This window comes from Habropoda laboriosa, unplaced genomic scaffold (genome assembly GCF_001263275.1).
Source record: "Habropoda laboriosa isolate 0110345459 unplaced genomic scaffold, ASM126327v1 scaffold205, whole genome shotgun sequence".
In the NCBI taxonomy this organism is placed as follows: domain Eukaryota; kingdom Metazoa; phylum Arthropoda; class Insecta; order Hymenoptera; family Apidae; genus Habropoda; species Habropoda laboriosa.
In genome coordinates, this window is record NW_017100322.1 from 670948 (window position 1) to 688704 (window position 17757).

The following is a 17757-nucleotide window of genomic DNA, read 5'->3' on the forward strand; positions in this document are numbered from 1 at the left end:
TTGTTTGATTAATCGAGCAATCTAAATTTTCTGATATTTCTTCTTTTTTGGAGTATTTGATATATTCTTTTTAGGGTTTCCTTTGCAGAAATGATTTTGTGAAATAATTAGGCATATTTGTGGTATTTTATTCAGCTTCGATTTGTATTTGTGATTGTTCGTTTGCTTAGGAAATTATTGGAAAATTTTACAATCGATCAATTTAATTTTCTTTTAATTATCCGCTTGAAGGTCCGCGATTCATCGATACGATCGACATTCTCTTTCTTCGATGTACATTTGAATAGGGGTCACGAACAATTCGCATACGTGCTGCACTGTGACGTAAGAAGTTGTACAGATTTGGTGGTGCACATTTTGCAATTTTGCAAGTACAATACGAACGATCGTAAAAGTAGCCCGGAGTTTCTCCCCTCTTTGGTTTGCGCTGGATGTAACCGCATTAATTATTCAATTGGCAGTATGTGTGCTTGAATATGCAGAAAAATTGATAATCTCCCGTTCAGTTTGTGTAAAATATCAAAATTCAAGTATTAAAATGTCGACTGGAATCAGAATTGAAAATTTGTTCATTTCAAACGGAACTAAAATTCCAAATTCTTAAATTCTAAGTGGAATTAAAATTCCAAATCTTCAAATTTCAAGTGGAACTAAAATTCCAAATTCTTAAATTTCAACTGGAACTAAAATTCCAAATCTTAAATTTCAACGGGGACCTAAAATTCCAAATCTTAAAATTTCGCAAAAAATTAAAATTCCGTATTCTTAAATTTCAGATGGAACTAAAATTCCAAATTCTTGAATTTCAAATAGAACTAAAACTCCAAATTTCAAATTTCGAAAGAGATGAAACTTTCACACGTGAATAGGAATTGAAATCGAAAACTCGAAAGGGAACGAAACTTCCAAATTTCAAATTCCCGCGATAACCCCGACTCGAAGCAAAATAATTTCGAAAATAAGAATATCGAGAAAAATTCGCCGGTCTTCTGCTCGAAAGTTGAACATTTTTTCCCCCGTTAGGAAACTCTCGCTTATAATCCAGTTCACTCTTGAATTTACTCTCTTGAAAGAAACTCTTCCGCGTCTAAGACATATCTTGCAAGTAAACCGGCATATTTAACGAGCCAATAGCTGTTTGGTCCGGATTAACTCGATCGCGCGTGCAAGTGTGTCACGAGGGCATCGACTTGAGAATTGAAATGCGAGAATGATCGGCAGGAAGAACGCGCCTTTGATATGATTCGAAGGAGACGCACAGTGGAATTTCAATGATCTTCAATTTATACTGTTACATTCGACAACAAACCTTCTCAATGATTCCTCGTAACTGTTCTTCCACGAATCTCATCGACGTATGTACTTCACTTGTCACATCCATAATTCACCTATTCAATTTCCACTGTTTGACAAACACACATAACACCTTTGAAGAAATTCAAGTTCACGTTTGAAGTATTATAAATTGGCAGTACGCGATAATCTTTTATGTATGTACTGTTATACCATCCGATGATTTACCGCCTGCGTTTTGCATTTTCATTTATGATCGCTGGTGAAATGCTAACAACCATTGAAAAAGAGGACAAAAAAGAAGAGAGAAAACTACGAGATATAGCTTTCAATAGAGACAATGATAAGAATCGTCTATTCATAGGTAGATGTTTTTCTGTTAATCATTGTATAACGAGGATTAATACAGGTGTGCATCGTCTAATGTAATTGGAAAGATCTTTCGGATTATATAACTCCTTTTACTAATGATCACAGGTGTACGGTATTCAAAATAGATGTTGAGAATTATTTATTGTTCTAAGGAAACTGTGCTGAAAATAATTAGGAATTCCCCTATTATCTAGTTACTTTTACAAATCTTAACGATTGTAAATAAATGTCATATTACGCATCGGTTAGGTAGAATTTAATTATTTATTTTCGAATAATCTGTGAAAATATAATGAACGTACGATGCTGAAAGTAATTATAGTGTAAATCATCGAGTAGCGCCGATCGTGACAGTTAGATCACTGTCAGCTGTTATCAGTGACGAGAGATAAGCAGAAGAGTATGCTTTATCGTGAGAAGGACGAAAATAGAAGTAGAAGAAAAACGGAATGTCTCCGAAATTCCGCGTGACGCGTTTGTTTTTCATGTAAAAAGACATCGAAAGTGTGGAACTTTCAGTAGTGAATTCATGTTTATTTCTTAGAAAGCGTGTGTTTCGTCTTGACGTAAGGCGATTGGATCCGGGGAATATTCGTGGCATTCGTTGAATCGTAATTCAAGACTAATCAAGTGTGTCATCGATGTAGTAGGTCATGGGTAGCGGAGGAATTTTTTGTTTCACATTGAATTTTTCTCCTCGTTGGAACTAATTAAATCCGGAATAAATAAAGTCGTCTCTCGTTGGAGATTTCGTGTGGAATTCATTGGACCTCGATCTTTAATTATTTACCGTATAGAAATTTTTCTGCACGAAGCTTCTTCGTTAAAATTTCCTCGAAGGATTTGAATTTCCCGGGGCGAGAAAAGGAAAATTTGAAAACTGCACCGAGAGTAAAAGTTAAGTTCAGAGAGGTAAATTGATAGGGAGTAACGAAGATTTCGTTGATGTTTGTATCAGTAGCGAGAGGATTGTAAACGTTTAAAAATTCGTCATAAGTCAGTATAAATTATCGACGAGTTTTTTCCATTTCAATGACCCAAATCTTCTTCGACAACGAATTTCATCAGCCAACCACAAAAGTGACGATACGACAAATTACAGAAATTGCAAGCCGACAGTTTCTTCCTTGCATTCCTTGGAAATCGCTGGTTATTAAACTTCCATCAGAATCTCCCACGTTGCATTTGTATAATTAAATATGTCTGCCTAGTGATTTCTCATAAAAATTTACACAAACACCTCTATCATCCTGTATTTCGCACAATTTTTTCCTAATTTTCTGTAGAATTATCAGAAATTGAACGAAATTCAAGTAACATTGATAACAATGAAAAAAATTAAAAATGGTTGGTCATCGTTAGTGTTCATTGTCGTAATACACAACTCACAGTGTTACCGATGATTTATCATCGTTTTCGCAAGCTAGGCTCGCAAATTCAGCGCATTTTGCGTCATTTTCGGGGAAAACGAAGCCGCTCGGTGAACGTAGACGCATTTAATGGTCCCGCGGTTACTCGCAACGTATGTTTTTTGGCTGTTGGCCAAACGGATGCTCGAAAACCGATGGCTACAGCGCGGCACGCGCTTTGTATTGATCCTCGAGATAATAGGGGAAGCACAGAGAGTGAGAGAGAGAAGGGTGAAGAGAGGAGAGACGGGAATTTGTTTGGGATCGTTTAAAAGTGGCGGTGAGGGGAATCAGTGGAGTTTTGAAAAGTAAACCTTGGCTCGTGCCTCGAATAATTTTTCATCGATACCTCCGGAATCGAAGCGAACGTGGAAATACGGATGATGCTGGTAAACTTCGTTACGAAATACAGAGTAATTTTGTACGATTTTTTCTTAATTACAGTTTCGTCGCTAGAAATTTGTTTAAATATTCTTCGGAACTGATAGCGTCGAGGTTGACTAGATTTTTTAAGGAGATGTCTAAGAGAATGATAGGGAATTGGGGATTTAAATTTCAGAATATACTAATATTGCATAGTTTGAAAATTAATCAATAAAGAAACATCTGATTATTCTGAAGTGCTAAGAAAAGGAAAGGAAGCATTGAAAAATTTCAAACGAAAGTTTGTCGTGTATACTTGTAATAATGCGTAATGTACTTTACTGTAAAGCTGTAAATGAGTATATTTCAGATTACTTATCGCCGATAATTGTGACGTTCGGTAATTACAAACGTGGACATTCGAAGGAATATATTTCCCAAGTGTTTCCGAGTTTTTCCCACGATTTGGACATTGAAACTAGTCGAAGGATCAATTTTAATTATCACGTTGGCATGTTTTACTCTACTAGAGTGCCATGTTCCCATTTTGCAAAAGCGTTTAAACTGAACTTTCACTTTTCTGGGCTATGTTTTTCAATAATTATCGCCTAATTACCGTTTACGTTCGCGCATTCTTTTCGATTGCTGCATAGGCCACACGTACACACTGTGCCACCGTATAATCTTCCCGTTGCGTCGAGTGCTATTAAATTACGTTCCTCTGGTTTGACCTCGTGCTAAAACATGATGTACGCGTGTATTAATCGAACGGTACGACACGAAACAGGCCACGAAAAATCATACCCCGCTTCCGGAATATTTGTTTCCGCCATTGCGGCGCCGTTTCTTCATTCGATTACGCTTATTAGGTCGTTGACCATCTCTGACATATCTGGATCACCGACTGTAAATTTTAAACGAGCTGGCAATTAAAGCTGATTCACAGAACGAATTTACATAATGGAACGGAATAGCTCTACTTCTGTAATAACGTGCAATTCGTCTTTTGACAATTTTTACGTTGCTACAATTTTGCAGGTTAGGTTCATACTTGTTTCGTGTATATTCAGGAAGCACAACGATATTACGCCTAACGTACACGTTAGTTGAACGAAATTTCTCCCACTTTTCTCTCGTAGCGTGTATATTCAGGAAGTACAACGATATTACGCCTAACGTACACGTTAGTTGAACGAAATTTCTCCCACTTTTCTCTCGTAGACACGAAGAATTCAATTGCAGAAGAACCGCATCAAGGTAATAGGCAGAAAATTACAATAGAATTATAGAGGTAGCGTCGCGTCTCGATTTAGCGCGAAAATAGTAACCTTAGAATGCTTCTCTGGCAAAACTCTCGTCCAAGACACTTCTCTGCTTTTCCACTCAATAATACGCATCCTCTGTTCAAATTTTCCTAACCTCGAAATAATAAGTAACTCTTCGAAGCGAAACTCTTATATTTAATTCTTACGTTCGATAACGAATGAAAAAGAAGAGCGAGTACTTTTGCTTTTCAGGTATACCTGAATTTTTCACCCAGAGTATCGTCAATCTTGGTGATAAAATTATTACCAAAAAAAGCATCGAATTAAATTCTCCGTTAAAATAGGAAAAAAGGTGATTACGGCAAAATTTCACGTTTTCGATTGGCTAATAAACAAAATTGCACGGTCCTGGGGTACTCTCGAGTCGTCTTCTTCCTCTCGTCATCGAGAAGAGGTTAAATAGCAACGAGGTATATTCGGAAGCGACGAAGTATTACGTAAAAAGTTGCGACGTGGATAACAATGGAGACGGAGAAGAAGTGGCGTATGAGAGACAGGGTGGAGGAGACGCATTTGCGAGGGAAGAATACGCGATTAGGGTGACAGAGAGAAAGAGAAACGGAAAGGAAACGGAGAATTCTGTCAGTCAGTCGGTCGCGGTCGTTGTTCGTCGCATAACGGGTTTTCATGTAACGGGGTCGAGCGACGTTCCTCTCTTTTCTTCCTTGTTTCTTCGTCCGTGGAGGCCGAGGAACGGGCGGGTTCTCGTGACCGTTTCGAGGCCGGGACGCTGACCTAGAATCCCATCGAAACCGCTTCTCTCTACGCTTCTAGCGTTTCCCAACCTACGCTTAGCACGGATTTCTAAAAATTCATTCCCTTCGAGACGTCTCCTCGTTTTTCACGTCTTCCTATCGTTATGAGTCAGATACAAGCAACGCTAATGGCAATTTACGCGGTGTTAATTATTGTTAGGGATCGGGGATTCGCGGTTCAACATGAACTTACCAAGCTGAGTCAATTTCAGGACCGAAATTACTCACGAGAGAACTTGTTCGAAGCTGTGTTACAGTGGGAATTAAGAAATTATACGCGCATCTTATAGCTCGTGTTATATATAAAATCCTGGCTACCTGGTTTGGTTTTTTAGATTTCACTGATAAAGATAGACGACCGATCGAAGAATTTTTATTCTGATTTCGTGTGTGAAACTTTTTGCAGATCGAATAAAGCATGTGCTTCGTGAGGCCTAAGTATTTTAGTATTATTTCAGAAACACACGCTTACTGTTTAATTCCTCGTAAGCGAAGCAAGTTTAGTCAATTTTATTTGACGGAGTTCACACTTTAGCGTTTGAGCGGCGCATTCATTGACCGTTTCACTCGACTCTGTCTTGGAATTTCTTAAACAGAGTACGTCTTTCGCGGTTAAAGGGTTAATAAGAAGCCTCGAAATTGCTGGAATAATTGTTTCTGTGTGAGCGAATTGAAACGCTGTTAAATGATTAATCACCTTTTCCGCCGTCGATGGTTAACTTCTGACTTGCTAGACAGCCCGACGAAACTTGTTTAACGGGGGCAAAGAAGTCAGAGGATACGCGGAAATTAATTTGTCGCGAGTTCACGATTGACATTTGTCGTTCTGTTCCACGATTCTCAACTTTACGTTAACCCCTTTCTTTCGTTTAGAATTCGATCGATTAATTCGTCACTATCTCTGTGTAATGTATTATTTCTTTTATCTACAAATTGGTCCATTCACGTGAAATTAAGGAAATAAATTACTGACATGTGTATTTTTTCGTCTCGTCTCGAGTTTCCAAGATTTAACCCTTTAGCTACTATAGAGTCCTCTAAGAGGCCCCAAAGACGCGCCCCAAATTTATGGGACGATTTTTAGAAAAGAATATTTTATTAGGTATATAAAGATATTTTCAAATTCTTACTTAATTTATTTACTAGCAATATTCAGTTCATCTCCACTCTCGGCACTATCACTCATCTCGTTAATGTCACCGTTCGTACTTCTCCAATAGCTTCGATACAGTATAAAGATTCGTATTTTAATGTTACCTTCGGACCGTAAGACGCGCTCCAATTTTAAGTCGATTTTTCTATGCAAAAAGGCGCGTCTTATGATCCGAAAAGTACGGTAATTCTTTTGAGAATCGTCGCTATAGCGGCTGCCAGAGACGATTTTTAGCAAAAAGTCACTATAGTGGATCATTTGTTTTCTCGCGTTCAAAGTCGTGCAAGTGTATTGTATATTCGTGACGTGGAAATTTCTTCGTATCTTTCGACTCGTGTTAGTTTTCTCACAAAGCGGTAAAATAAAAAGAACAAACTAGAGATATAGCTAAAAAATGCATATTTGAAGGCATCGAAACACCGATCACCGTACTAATTTCAATCAAAGGGTCAACGAAACCGATAGCAAAAATTTGAGAACCGCTGCTTTCGATACAAGCAAGAAAGCAACCACGTATTGCCGTTCAAAGTTAACATTATTATTATACTCGTTTCTTCCTTCAAGGTTCTTCCTGCGTGATCGTCGAGATGTTCTCGAGAATCTTAACCTCCGTTCACCTAAAGCGGATTCACTCTAATTAACATGGAAAGGTTAGGCGTTGCACCGAGAATATAAAAAAATCATCCGACTCAGAGTTGTTTATTTCATATGGTTCGGTCGTTTGTACAGTCAGATCGTCGTCTCAATTTGCATTTGTTCGAACGATCGAGAAAAAAGGCTGCGAGTGTGATATTAATTTACGAGTTACGCAGAAATCGATCGATCATCGGCTCGATGAATTTCTGCGCCTGGCCTTATATTTGTGATTCTTTCTCATCGAGGAATTCTCTTCGTGTCTCTGGGCTGTCGGAGAAATTCTTTGGTCTCTGTTATCGTATCTTTACAGCTCGTGTATGTACGGAATAGCAATCGCTGTAAAGTAGAGAGAATTCACGGAAAATTGCATTTGTTTTAGTCGTCGTTTGAAAGCCCCGCCAGGTCTTTAGCTATTTCCCCCTTTTGATAACGTTTTCACTCGAGGCCCCTCCCCCTAAACCAACCATATTGGAAGTACTTTTATCGTGGAATTATTTAGTAGCACGTCGAAGATAAAATGTGAACAAGAGAAAGGGCGTTAACAATCGGGAAGAATTTTTTTAACAGAGTCATTTGGAGATACGTCGACGACGAGGGAAAACAGAGAGGGAAGATTTCTTATTCTATTTCTTCTAAATTTTTTAACGTAGGTTTCATCCAGAGAAATACATAGATTTGTTCATTTCAAAGGCGTTAATAATCGTGTAAAATTTTTTTAACGGAGACTTTCAATGGAATCGTTTAGAAATCTGTCGACGACGAGGACAAATATCGATCCAACATTTTTGCAATAGGATTTCTTGTTACATTTCTTCCAAATTTTTTTGACATAGGTTTCTGCGAAAAAATATGTGAATTTTATCAGATATAGTAGAAAGTGTGTCGAATAAATCATTTCCACCGTTTAATCCCAGAAATAAACGCACAACCGTGATTCAAAGGGAATTTGCGTCGTTCTACGAATCGCAAGTTAGACATTTTATCAAACGTGACACTTGGCCATCTTTTATCTCGATAAAGTTGTTAGATTATGTCGCCGCTAATCGAAGCAACATACGACAGTTCCTTTGTACCTAATCGCTAGTGACAGTAGTACGATTACATTTAACATTCAAATGAGAAGCGATGATATTCTATTTCTGTGTTATACACGCTGATTTCTATCTATTCTGCGCTCTTATTGAACGAATTTTATTCGAATTTAAAGTGAATACGCGTTATCAAGGCTAGGTGTAACGATCGCGCGGAAAAGATCAAATAGAAGTGTGTTATCTTTCTTCGTAATGTTTTGCGTGATTTTTAATCAATCGGTAGTTAAGTGTGTTTATTTAGCAATGCTTGTGAATGATCGCTCGAGGAAAAGAAGCATAGTTTCTTTTATCGATTAAACGGTCGTTAAATAAATCGGATTAGTTTTTTGCTACGAATCGTTGATTAGAATATCTCCGGCAAGAAACTTGTTTTAACGTATTCTTGTAATTTCTCGGTATAAGTGAACGATGGTATTGTATCGTTAGCTGTGAAAGAGTATTAAGAGATAATATCTAGGATTGGAATGATATCAGGATAGTGTTTTGGGAGTATAAGATTAAGGTGATTTTTAAAAATTAGAATGGTATCGGGATAGTATTGAAAAATTAGATCGCCGCCAAAATAATGTTTAAATATTTAAAAAATGAGAATGGTACCAAAGTAATATTCCAAAAATAAGTACGCTACCAGAATAATATTTAAAACATCGATAAGATACCGAATTAACGTTTAAAAAATTACTCCTATCCCAAAGTATTGAAAAACTGAAAACGGTACCATAGTAATATTACCGGAAAAATTAATATTCTACAAAAATAATATTTAGAAAATCGGTATGATACCAAAGTAACATTTAAAAAACGACACCTACCCCAAAATAATATCTAAAAAATTACACATACCCCAAAATAGTGTAAAAGAAAATGACAATGGTCCCGAATTAATATTCCAAAGGTTACACTACGAAACTGACATAGAAAAAATTGATAAAACCAGACTAACATTAAAACCGACAAAAGCACCGTAGAAAATTAATAAATTTCTCCGTTTCTTTCCTGGGATTATTCGCAAAACCAGATTTCCCGTTACCGCACCTTAATAACAATAATCTACGCCGTACTTCCGAAGGGGGTCTCCGAACCAACCTTCATTAGAGTAATTATTTTTTCCCCTGTCTATGATTCATACCCGTTTCCACGATAACACACCGGTCATTCAGCAAAATACGTTACGGCGGGACCGCTCCCACTTGCTCGGTGTTGTTACGTTAAAAGAGAGAAAAGAAAGAAAAAAAAAAAAAAAAAGTCTCGTATCAAACGTGAGCATGCCGGCTCTATGTACGCGTATGGCAGAGATAAGAAAACAGCCAGGCCAGATACCGTTCCCTCTCGTTCGTTTCGCGTAAAACGTGTCCGCGCGCAGACACGAGAACACGCGTCGCGTTGAACAAGCGGGAAACCTAATCGAATACCCCGTGTTGTAACATTCACTTCCGGCTAAGATTCCTGTTTTTCCTACGTCGATTTCTAACATCGTGGGAATTCCGCGTGTTTCCTCCACGGTACGTTGACCCATTAGCATCGGAAGTTCCTTTTCCTTTTTTTTTTTTTTTCTCTCCTACGTACACACAGGAGACACTCTTCGTGCAGAAGAAACGCGTCGGTTGTATAAGTGGGAAAATGTGAAATTTCTTCACGGAAACCTTCGCGTTTGTAGGGGAAACGTGGAATTTTCAAAAATCACACGTGTGCTGTTGATACTGCGATTAGTTTTTTTTTTATTCGTGTCAGTGATTGTAGATATTGATACAGATAGCAAGGAGAAGTTTTTGTAAGTTTCTTTCGTTACATTGTGGATATTGTAATCTATTTGCTAGATTGTAACTTGTCGATTTTTCAGAATTGTTGGAAATAATTCTCGATATTGCTCGTGTTGATCCTTTAACCTGTAACAACGTGGCTAGAATCGTGACGGAGATAAGAAATGTATCGGTAAGAAATATTCATTGTAATCCAAACTGTTTCATTTGTAACACCGAGGATTGCTAAATGTGATTAACCCTAGCGCGTTCTTTCGTTCGACTGTACACTTGAGGTTTCTGGGTCTTTTTTGACCCGAAGGTGTTAGGTGTAACAACTTTTGTTACCAGCACGCCGTATGAACATAGGTAATGCTAAGGGAACATAAATTTGATAACAGCAAAAGTAATTAAAAAGATAAGAAGGCGATGAGTCAAAAAAGACCCGAAGACCGCTCTAGGGTTGATCTGTTACGGATTAGCTTCTGTTACCTGATACAATACTAAAATCAGTGAGTGTGTGACGCTTAGATTCATAGTCAGAAAAGAAAACATAGATTAAGGGGTTAATACGTGATCTGATACAGTAGAATTTCGAAGATCAATTTTGAACATTCGTGTAAGATGCAAATCTCATTTTACGCTTTCGACTTTTGCACGAGAAATCTGTTCAGAGGGTATCTAAAGAAATTATTCGTCTTTCCCTTCGCAAATTCGTAGTTCTTTTTGCTATCAGCGATCGACCGACAGGTGTTTTTCAACGAGGAACCACTCGGATGTTCCGGGTGCAGGTTTATTTGAAATTCAAGCGTTGTCGTGTTGAGTTTTGCGTTGGAGGAACCGGGAATAACAAGAGTCAGGGTCCGGTTTCTCGCGGTTAAACGACGATTGGTCTCTTTTTCTTGCCGGCTGTCCGACAGCAGTACATTTCAAGGTAGAACTTCGACCCAATTCTTATTATTATTCACGGCGGGAACTAGGAAAACACGTCTTTTGCCAGGCCACGTTCTGGGGCTGCTCTCTGTGTGTGCTGCTTCGGGGAAATTGATTATCAGGGCTGACTGATTGAAGAAAGCTTTTGGGGCTGTTTGTGTGTGTTGGCCGTGTTCAAAGGAGCCCAGGGGATTAGCTGCTCGAATGAGTTCTCAGCGTTTGTGCAAGTTACTATTGTAATGGATAAGTGGCTGGCAGAATTATTGCTTGAAAAATCACGTTTGTGGGGTACAGGTGTAATAGGTGCTTGACATTTTCAGTGATTATTATTTCGGTACATTTATTCATTTCCAATTCTCTCGGTGTTGGAGTATCGGGAAGCTGGAGGTGTTAGAGCGGTAGAATATTAGGATGTTGAGATGTAGTAGAGAGCTGAAATACTGAATTGTGAGGATACCAGAATTTAAGGATATTGGTCAGCTAGGACATTAAATTTCAAGGATACTAGCGGTCTGTGATACTAGAATTGAAGGATACTAGCGGTCTAAGATACCAGAGTTCGGTGATACTAATGAATCGTTAGAAATGATCGAAGATATTAGATTGCAGATATACTAATGATTTAAAATACAGTGGGGCCCCGAGTTACGTCCTCCCGATTTACGTCCTCCCGATTTACGTCGTTTCTACACAATTCGATAGTCAATTGTTTTTAACCGATATTTCACTCTCCACGTGTTTAGTTCTTACCGAATCAGTTACTTGAGCAAAGATTTCGAAACTGTAAATGTGATCCGTTCTATCATTTCTACAAATTTAAAAGAAAATCCAACCTCTAATCCGATAAATACATGTATACATATGTTTGCATACGTACATATGTACGTTTCTATCCTGTGTACCCCGACTTGCGTCCTTTTCGACTTGCGTCGCCCACTCTGGAACCAATTAGTACGTAGATCTGGGGCCCCAGTGAACTAGTGTTCAATGATACTAGTGATACGGAATAGTAGATAGCAAATATACTAGAAGCCTAAGATACTTAGTAATCTGGAATATTAGATTTGAAATATATCAAAAGTGTGAGATACCAGAGTTCAATGATACCGGTGATCTAGATCTCGCTGATACCAGCAATCCAGTATACCAAATACCTTTAACAGAGTACCGGAACAGCGAAGTAGGAAAATATCGAGGACCTGGAGTACCAAAGTCCTAAATCACAGGCGTACTATAGAACGAAGACACTAGCGTATTAAAACTCCCCGTAGTACCCGGAGTATCGAGAGCTTCGAGTACTGATGTACCGAAGAACTAGAATACTAGGACACTTATGACATTAATCTGCTGTAACTCTGGTAGCACAGGCATATACCGGCGTGCGTACGTACTGAAAAATCATCTCTAACCTTTCGTAACGCGACGAATTCAATTATACGTCTAACAATTGTTGAAGACAGAATAAAATTAAGAACAAGAATCTCGGACACACGGCGATGATGTGCCGGTGATGACATGGGAATCGCGATAAAAAGGCGGCGGGAAAATCGATAACAGCGGCGCGAGACGATCGCGGGCTACTGGGTGGTCGTTAAACTGCGGATGCTTGAGTGAGGAAAAAAAAGACAAAGGAGAGAGAAAAGAAAGAAAAGCCGCGCGTCGGAAGGAAGGAAAGAATTTTCCGCGTGAATTCGTCACTTCTATACGCGGCGAAATAACTATTCTCATTCAGAAAGTTCCACGAACGAGTCGCGTATGAGATACGGAATTATTCGTCTGTTCAGCGATACCTATTTGCTCTTGCATTGAAAATAAAATCAGCCGCAACGTGACCGTTTTCGAGGAAAGAATTTATCTCCTGGACGTTTTTCTTTTTGTATTTTTTTTAATAGAGTAGCAAACAATACGCGAGAGGGGTGACGGTGTTATATGGAAACAGGTCAATTAATTCTCCTTTGTTTCTTTCTTATTTCTTCCAGCAGAGTAGAAGCTGTGGTGTTGCAGGGAGGCACGAGATGAGTCCAGCAGAAATTAAATCCATTCGTAGACCATTTGGTAAACCTTGGAACGGCGTGAACCTGTGCCAGCTTTCGTTGCACCTTTCTCAAACTCTGTTCCCCCATCTCAGAAGGGAGGAGAAATAGAGGAGGAGCCGCGTGTCTTTTCACTTCCGCCACTTGTACAGTCACGAAAACGAACCAAGTTAAAAAGAAAAAGGGGAGAAAGAATAGAGGACAAGAGAAGAGAGAGAGAGATATATGTATATATATACATATACATGCATACGTACATACATAAATAAATATATATGTATATATATACATAGGCACGTATAAATACGTTCCACACGCTCGCTACAAGTAGCAAAAGATTGTATCAAGACCAAAGATAAAAGCCGAAGAGGAAAGAGAGAGAGAGAGAGAGAGAGAGGGAGAAGCATAGAGGAACAAGAGAAGAAGTGCTCTTCATCGATCCCAAGAAGCTTGAAAAGAGGAAGAGGGAGAAGGACGGGCAGAGATATTGTCGTGTAACGTTAAAAACCATCGCTGTTCACCGGCTGGAAATAATAATCGAACAGGGAGAGGAGAGTAATCGGGGATTATTTGAATTCTTACGAAAAAATTCTTTCGAGTGAAGAGCGTAAGAAGGATACACACGTGAAAATGAGTACGATGACCGGCACCCAGTACGCGTCCGTCAAGGAGTTCTACAAGGACAGGTCTATCTTCATCACCGGCGGCACGGGCTTCATGGGGAAAGTCCTCGTCGAGAAGTTACTCAGATCTTGTCCCGGGATAAAGAACATTTACCTGCTGATAAGACCGAAGAGAGGTCAGGACGTTCATCTCAGGTTGCAGGAGCTGCTGAATGGACCGGTAAGAACACTTCCTGTTGTCCCTTTTCTGTAGGGTGTTCGAAAAGTACGGTAGACGATGTTTAAAACCATTTAACGCTCAAATTTCGCTCACCTTGGTGTGCCAAAAATGACGAATTTTCTTTTTTAATTCCTAGGCGAGTAGAAATATGTTTCCCATTTATTTGCAACGCTGTAACTCGCGCTTTCTTTTTGCCACGATAGAAAGAATACGGCAATGTGGAAAGTGAAAGAGAATAATTTTTAACGAAATTGATCTTATTGGATAATTGTCGCGAGCACGTGTGAAGCTAGGGCGTGAGTTTTAAAGGGTTAACGTTGTGACGATTATAAGTATATCTTTTTAGACAGAGTATCGGTACATTAGTTTGGGCTAGGCACGTTCGAGTTGAAACTTCGTATGCGAAAACTTTACTCCGCAATTTCGACTTATTTTCTCTTTCGTAAGGACACCCTGTATAAAATTCGAGAGAGAGAAGAAACGTGTTCACTTGGAATTAACTTCGGTGTTGGGTTTTATTAATTGAAATAGACGTGTTTAGTTGAGAAGATTAGGGATTGAAAATGGCAGGGTTGAATTAACACGTTGAAATATTGACAGCTGTTCGAGAAATTGCGACGAGACGCGCCGCACGAACTGTCGAAAGTGATCCCCGTAAGCGGTGACGTGACGGAGCACCAATTGGGCATCTCAGAGGACGATCAAGAAACGCTAATGGAACATGTGTCGATCGTTTTTCATTCCGCCGCCACTGTCAAATTCGACGAAGCGCTGAAGCTTTCTGTCACCATCAACATGGTCGGCACGAAACAGCTCTTGAACTTGTGCCGTGGCATGGAGAACTTAGAGGTAACGATGTTCTATCCGTTTCTCGTGATTACACATCAGAACTACGATTCGGTACGATGCACAGTGGTGGCATTTTAAAAGCTTTCATACTCTTCTCGAACTTCGAACAATAAGAAAGAACGGAAGAGAAATTTCAAATAAACCGTCAACGTGTATAAAATTATAAATAAGCGAGAAAATAAGGAATTTTTCAAATATTTTAAAGATAGTTAAAAAGGAAAGATAAAACAGAGTTATGGGTAAAAGGACACTTACTTTATCTGAAATCTGTATGAAATGAAGGAAAAAAAAGGTATGTAAAAGCTTGCGTGCCTCGCGGTGTATTAGATGTAATCTATCCATGGTTGCATTAGAAGGACAATCATCTTTACTTCTCCTTTCTGTGTTAAGGCCCTGATCCACGTTTCGACGGCATATTGCAATTGCGACATCAAGGACGTCGCCGAGGAGATCTATCCGGTGTTGACCGAACCAGAACACGTGATCGCTTTGACGAAGGTCATGAATGCCCAGATGGTTGATGATATAACACCGACTTTGATCGGCAACCGACCGAATACCTATACGTTTACCAAAGCCCTGACTGAAAGGCTGTTGCAAACGGAGTCTAGCTATTTGCCGGTTGCTATCGTCAGACCTTCCATCGTCCTGTCGTCCCTCAGAGAACCGGTCGCTGGATGGGTAGACAATTTGAATGGGCCGACTGGAATTATAGCCGCTGTTGGCAAAGGTTTCTTCAGGTACTATCTCTGCTGTAGTCATTTTTATCAATACCTAGACAAACGTTACTCTTAGAAGTATGTATGTGGTATAGAGCATGGAAGCTGAGAAAAGTTTGAGAAAATGGTTACTTGTGTGTTAGAAGGTTTTCTTTTTTAAGGAAGGAAGAATTCATTGTAAGCTAGCGTTAAGGTAAAAGGCAAAAGAATTTAAGGAAGAACGAATGAACTATTAGATCTTTCTCTCCTAAACTTTGTATCCAAATAAACGATTAACTGAAAGAATACTCTTTAATTACAGAACCATGCTGTGTCATGAGAACAAGGTAGCAGACTTGGTACCAGTTGACATAGTGATCAATTTGATGATCTGCGCGGCATGGAAGACCGCGACGTCTCGCACCCAGAAGATTCTCGTGTACAATTGTTGCACAGGTCAACAGAACCCGATCACTTGGAAGAAGTTCGTTGACCTGACGTTCAAGTACAGTCGAATGTACCCGCCGAACGGCGTGATCTGGTATCCGGGCGGTCGTTGCCGCAACTCCGCTGTATTGAACAAAATGTGCATGTTCTTCCAGCACATACTACCGGCGCACATTTTAGACTTGCTGCTTCGACTGAAGGGCAAGCCGACCATGATGGTCAACTTACAAACAAAGCTCCAGAAGGCTGCCAAATGCTTGGAGTACTTCAGCACGCAACAATGGAACTTCAGGGATGACAACGTTCGACAATTAGGAGAACAGCTCAGTCCTGAAGACCAACAGACATTTATGTTTGACGTCAGACAAATCGACTGGCCATCGTATTTAGAACACTACATATTGGGAATTCGGCACTTCATCCTGAAGGAGAGTCCGGACACACTGCCAGCAGCTCGTTCACATATTAAAAAGTAAGCAGCTGGGAAAGTGATGATTCTTCGAAAGAATTAAATTTGTGAAAATATCGATACAATTATTCTCTTTTACACACACTACCAGTCAAATATTTACAATCACCCTGCATTCCAAGAAAAACTGATCGAAATATTTGGTCAGCAATGTAATAATACGATAGAAAAATAATATTGAACTATATCTTTCATATCATTCATTCACTTATGTTTACTTATTTCATTCATTGTGTTTCAGGTTATATTGGCTTCACAAAGCTGTACAATGGGGGATGCTAATAGTAGCGCTACGTTATTTGTTGTTGCGCAGTTCCGTGACCCGAACCGCGTGTTATTCATTGCTGTCTATCGTGCTACGCATGTGCCGTATGATTGTTTGACGGCTCAGAACGTCGGCTGAGGATCGCGAGAAGCGTCATAAGAAGCAACAACAGCTAATCGTAAAGAAGCATAATTTAATGGTGCGAATTGTCCTTCGAATTCATTGCTCGCCGTTCCCGACGATCAATTGCTATGTTCAAACATCCCATCAGTTGGCCTTTTCGATGTTTCTATTTGTTCATAACTAAATTAGCGTTCGCTAGTGGTATTCAATTTCCGCAGGGAGTGTCGGTTTACGAAAGAGGTTTACAAACGAAAAAAAAAAAAACAGCACGCAGAGGTGATGAGACGAAAAAGGAAAAGAAAAGAGAGAAAACGTGTATTCGAAGCTTCCGAAGTTATCACGTAAAGGTCACTTTGTTATATTCCAAAATTAACCGAAAGAGTTAATCCCTTTGGGTAATACGTCGTCTTCTTGTTCAATAGTAGCAGCAGCGGAAAATGCAGAGAAATAAGAAAGTTCACACATTTACGATCATAACATGTTTATTATGGATATATTCCATTGTCATTGTAACCGTGCGAAAAATCGTTCTTGAACATCGATTTTTCGCATATCGTCGATTTGTAATGACGCGACATTAAAGAGTACTCGGTCAAGTTAGTTGCTGAATAACACTCGAGTTTGGACTTCCTCGGTATCTTTACCCCGCGATGCGTTACTTTAAACACGGTAAACATCGTGTGTACCGCCTCTTCGAAATAATACGACGTGTGAACTCCGTGAGCCGGCAGTTCGAATACCGATCGAAGCTATATTTCATTTATATATCCGCCATAAAACCTTGTGTTTTCGATTGATACATGGGTTATAAGTGCGTTTCTTTTCTTTTTTTTTTTTTTTTTAACTCTTACGTCATTTTAGCTTCAAGACGAAAAAAAGGAAAGAAAAGAGCGAAAAGCAACCCAAAAAAAAAAAAAAATGAAGAACAAGATAACGTTTTACAGATTATTTAAGAGAAATT

The 17757-nt window shown here is 39.2% G+C and overlaps 1 protein-coding gene and 1 long non-coding RNA gene across 2 annotated transcripts in view; both read left to right on the plus strand.

Moving 5' to 3' along the window:
• Positions 1-13339, plus strand: part of LOC108574403 — a 19541-nt gene extending 6202 nt beyond the window's left edge. Inside the window, exon 3 of the long non-coding RNA XR_001891414.1 lies at positions 13049-13339. This is a non-coding gene — a long non-coding RNA (uncharacterized LOC108574403). The remainder of the gene's footprint in view (positions 1-13048) is intronic.
• Positions 13340-13342: 3 nt separating this feature from the next.
• Positions 13343-17310, plus strand: LOC108574402 (putative fatty acyl-CoA reductase CG5065). Its single transcript, XM_017936989.1, has 5 exons — positions 13343-13945; positions 14546-14794; positions 15185-15534; positions 15815-16411; positions 16650-17310. Exons 1-5 carry the CDS (start codon positions 13733-13735, stop codon positions 16789-16791), a joined length of 1551 nt encoding a protein of 516 aa, XP_017792478.1. The 5' UTR covers positions 13343-13732; the 3' UTR covers positions 16792-17310.
• Positions 17311-17757: the final 447 nt, after the last annotated feature.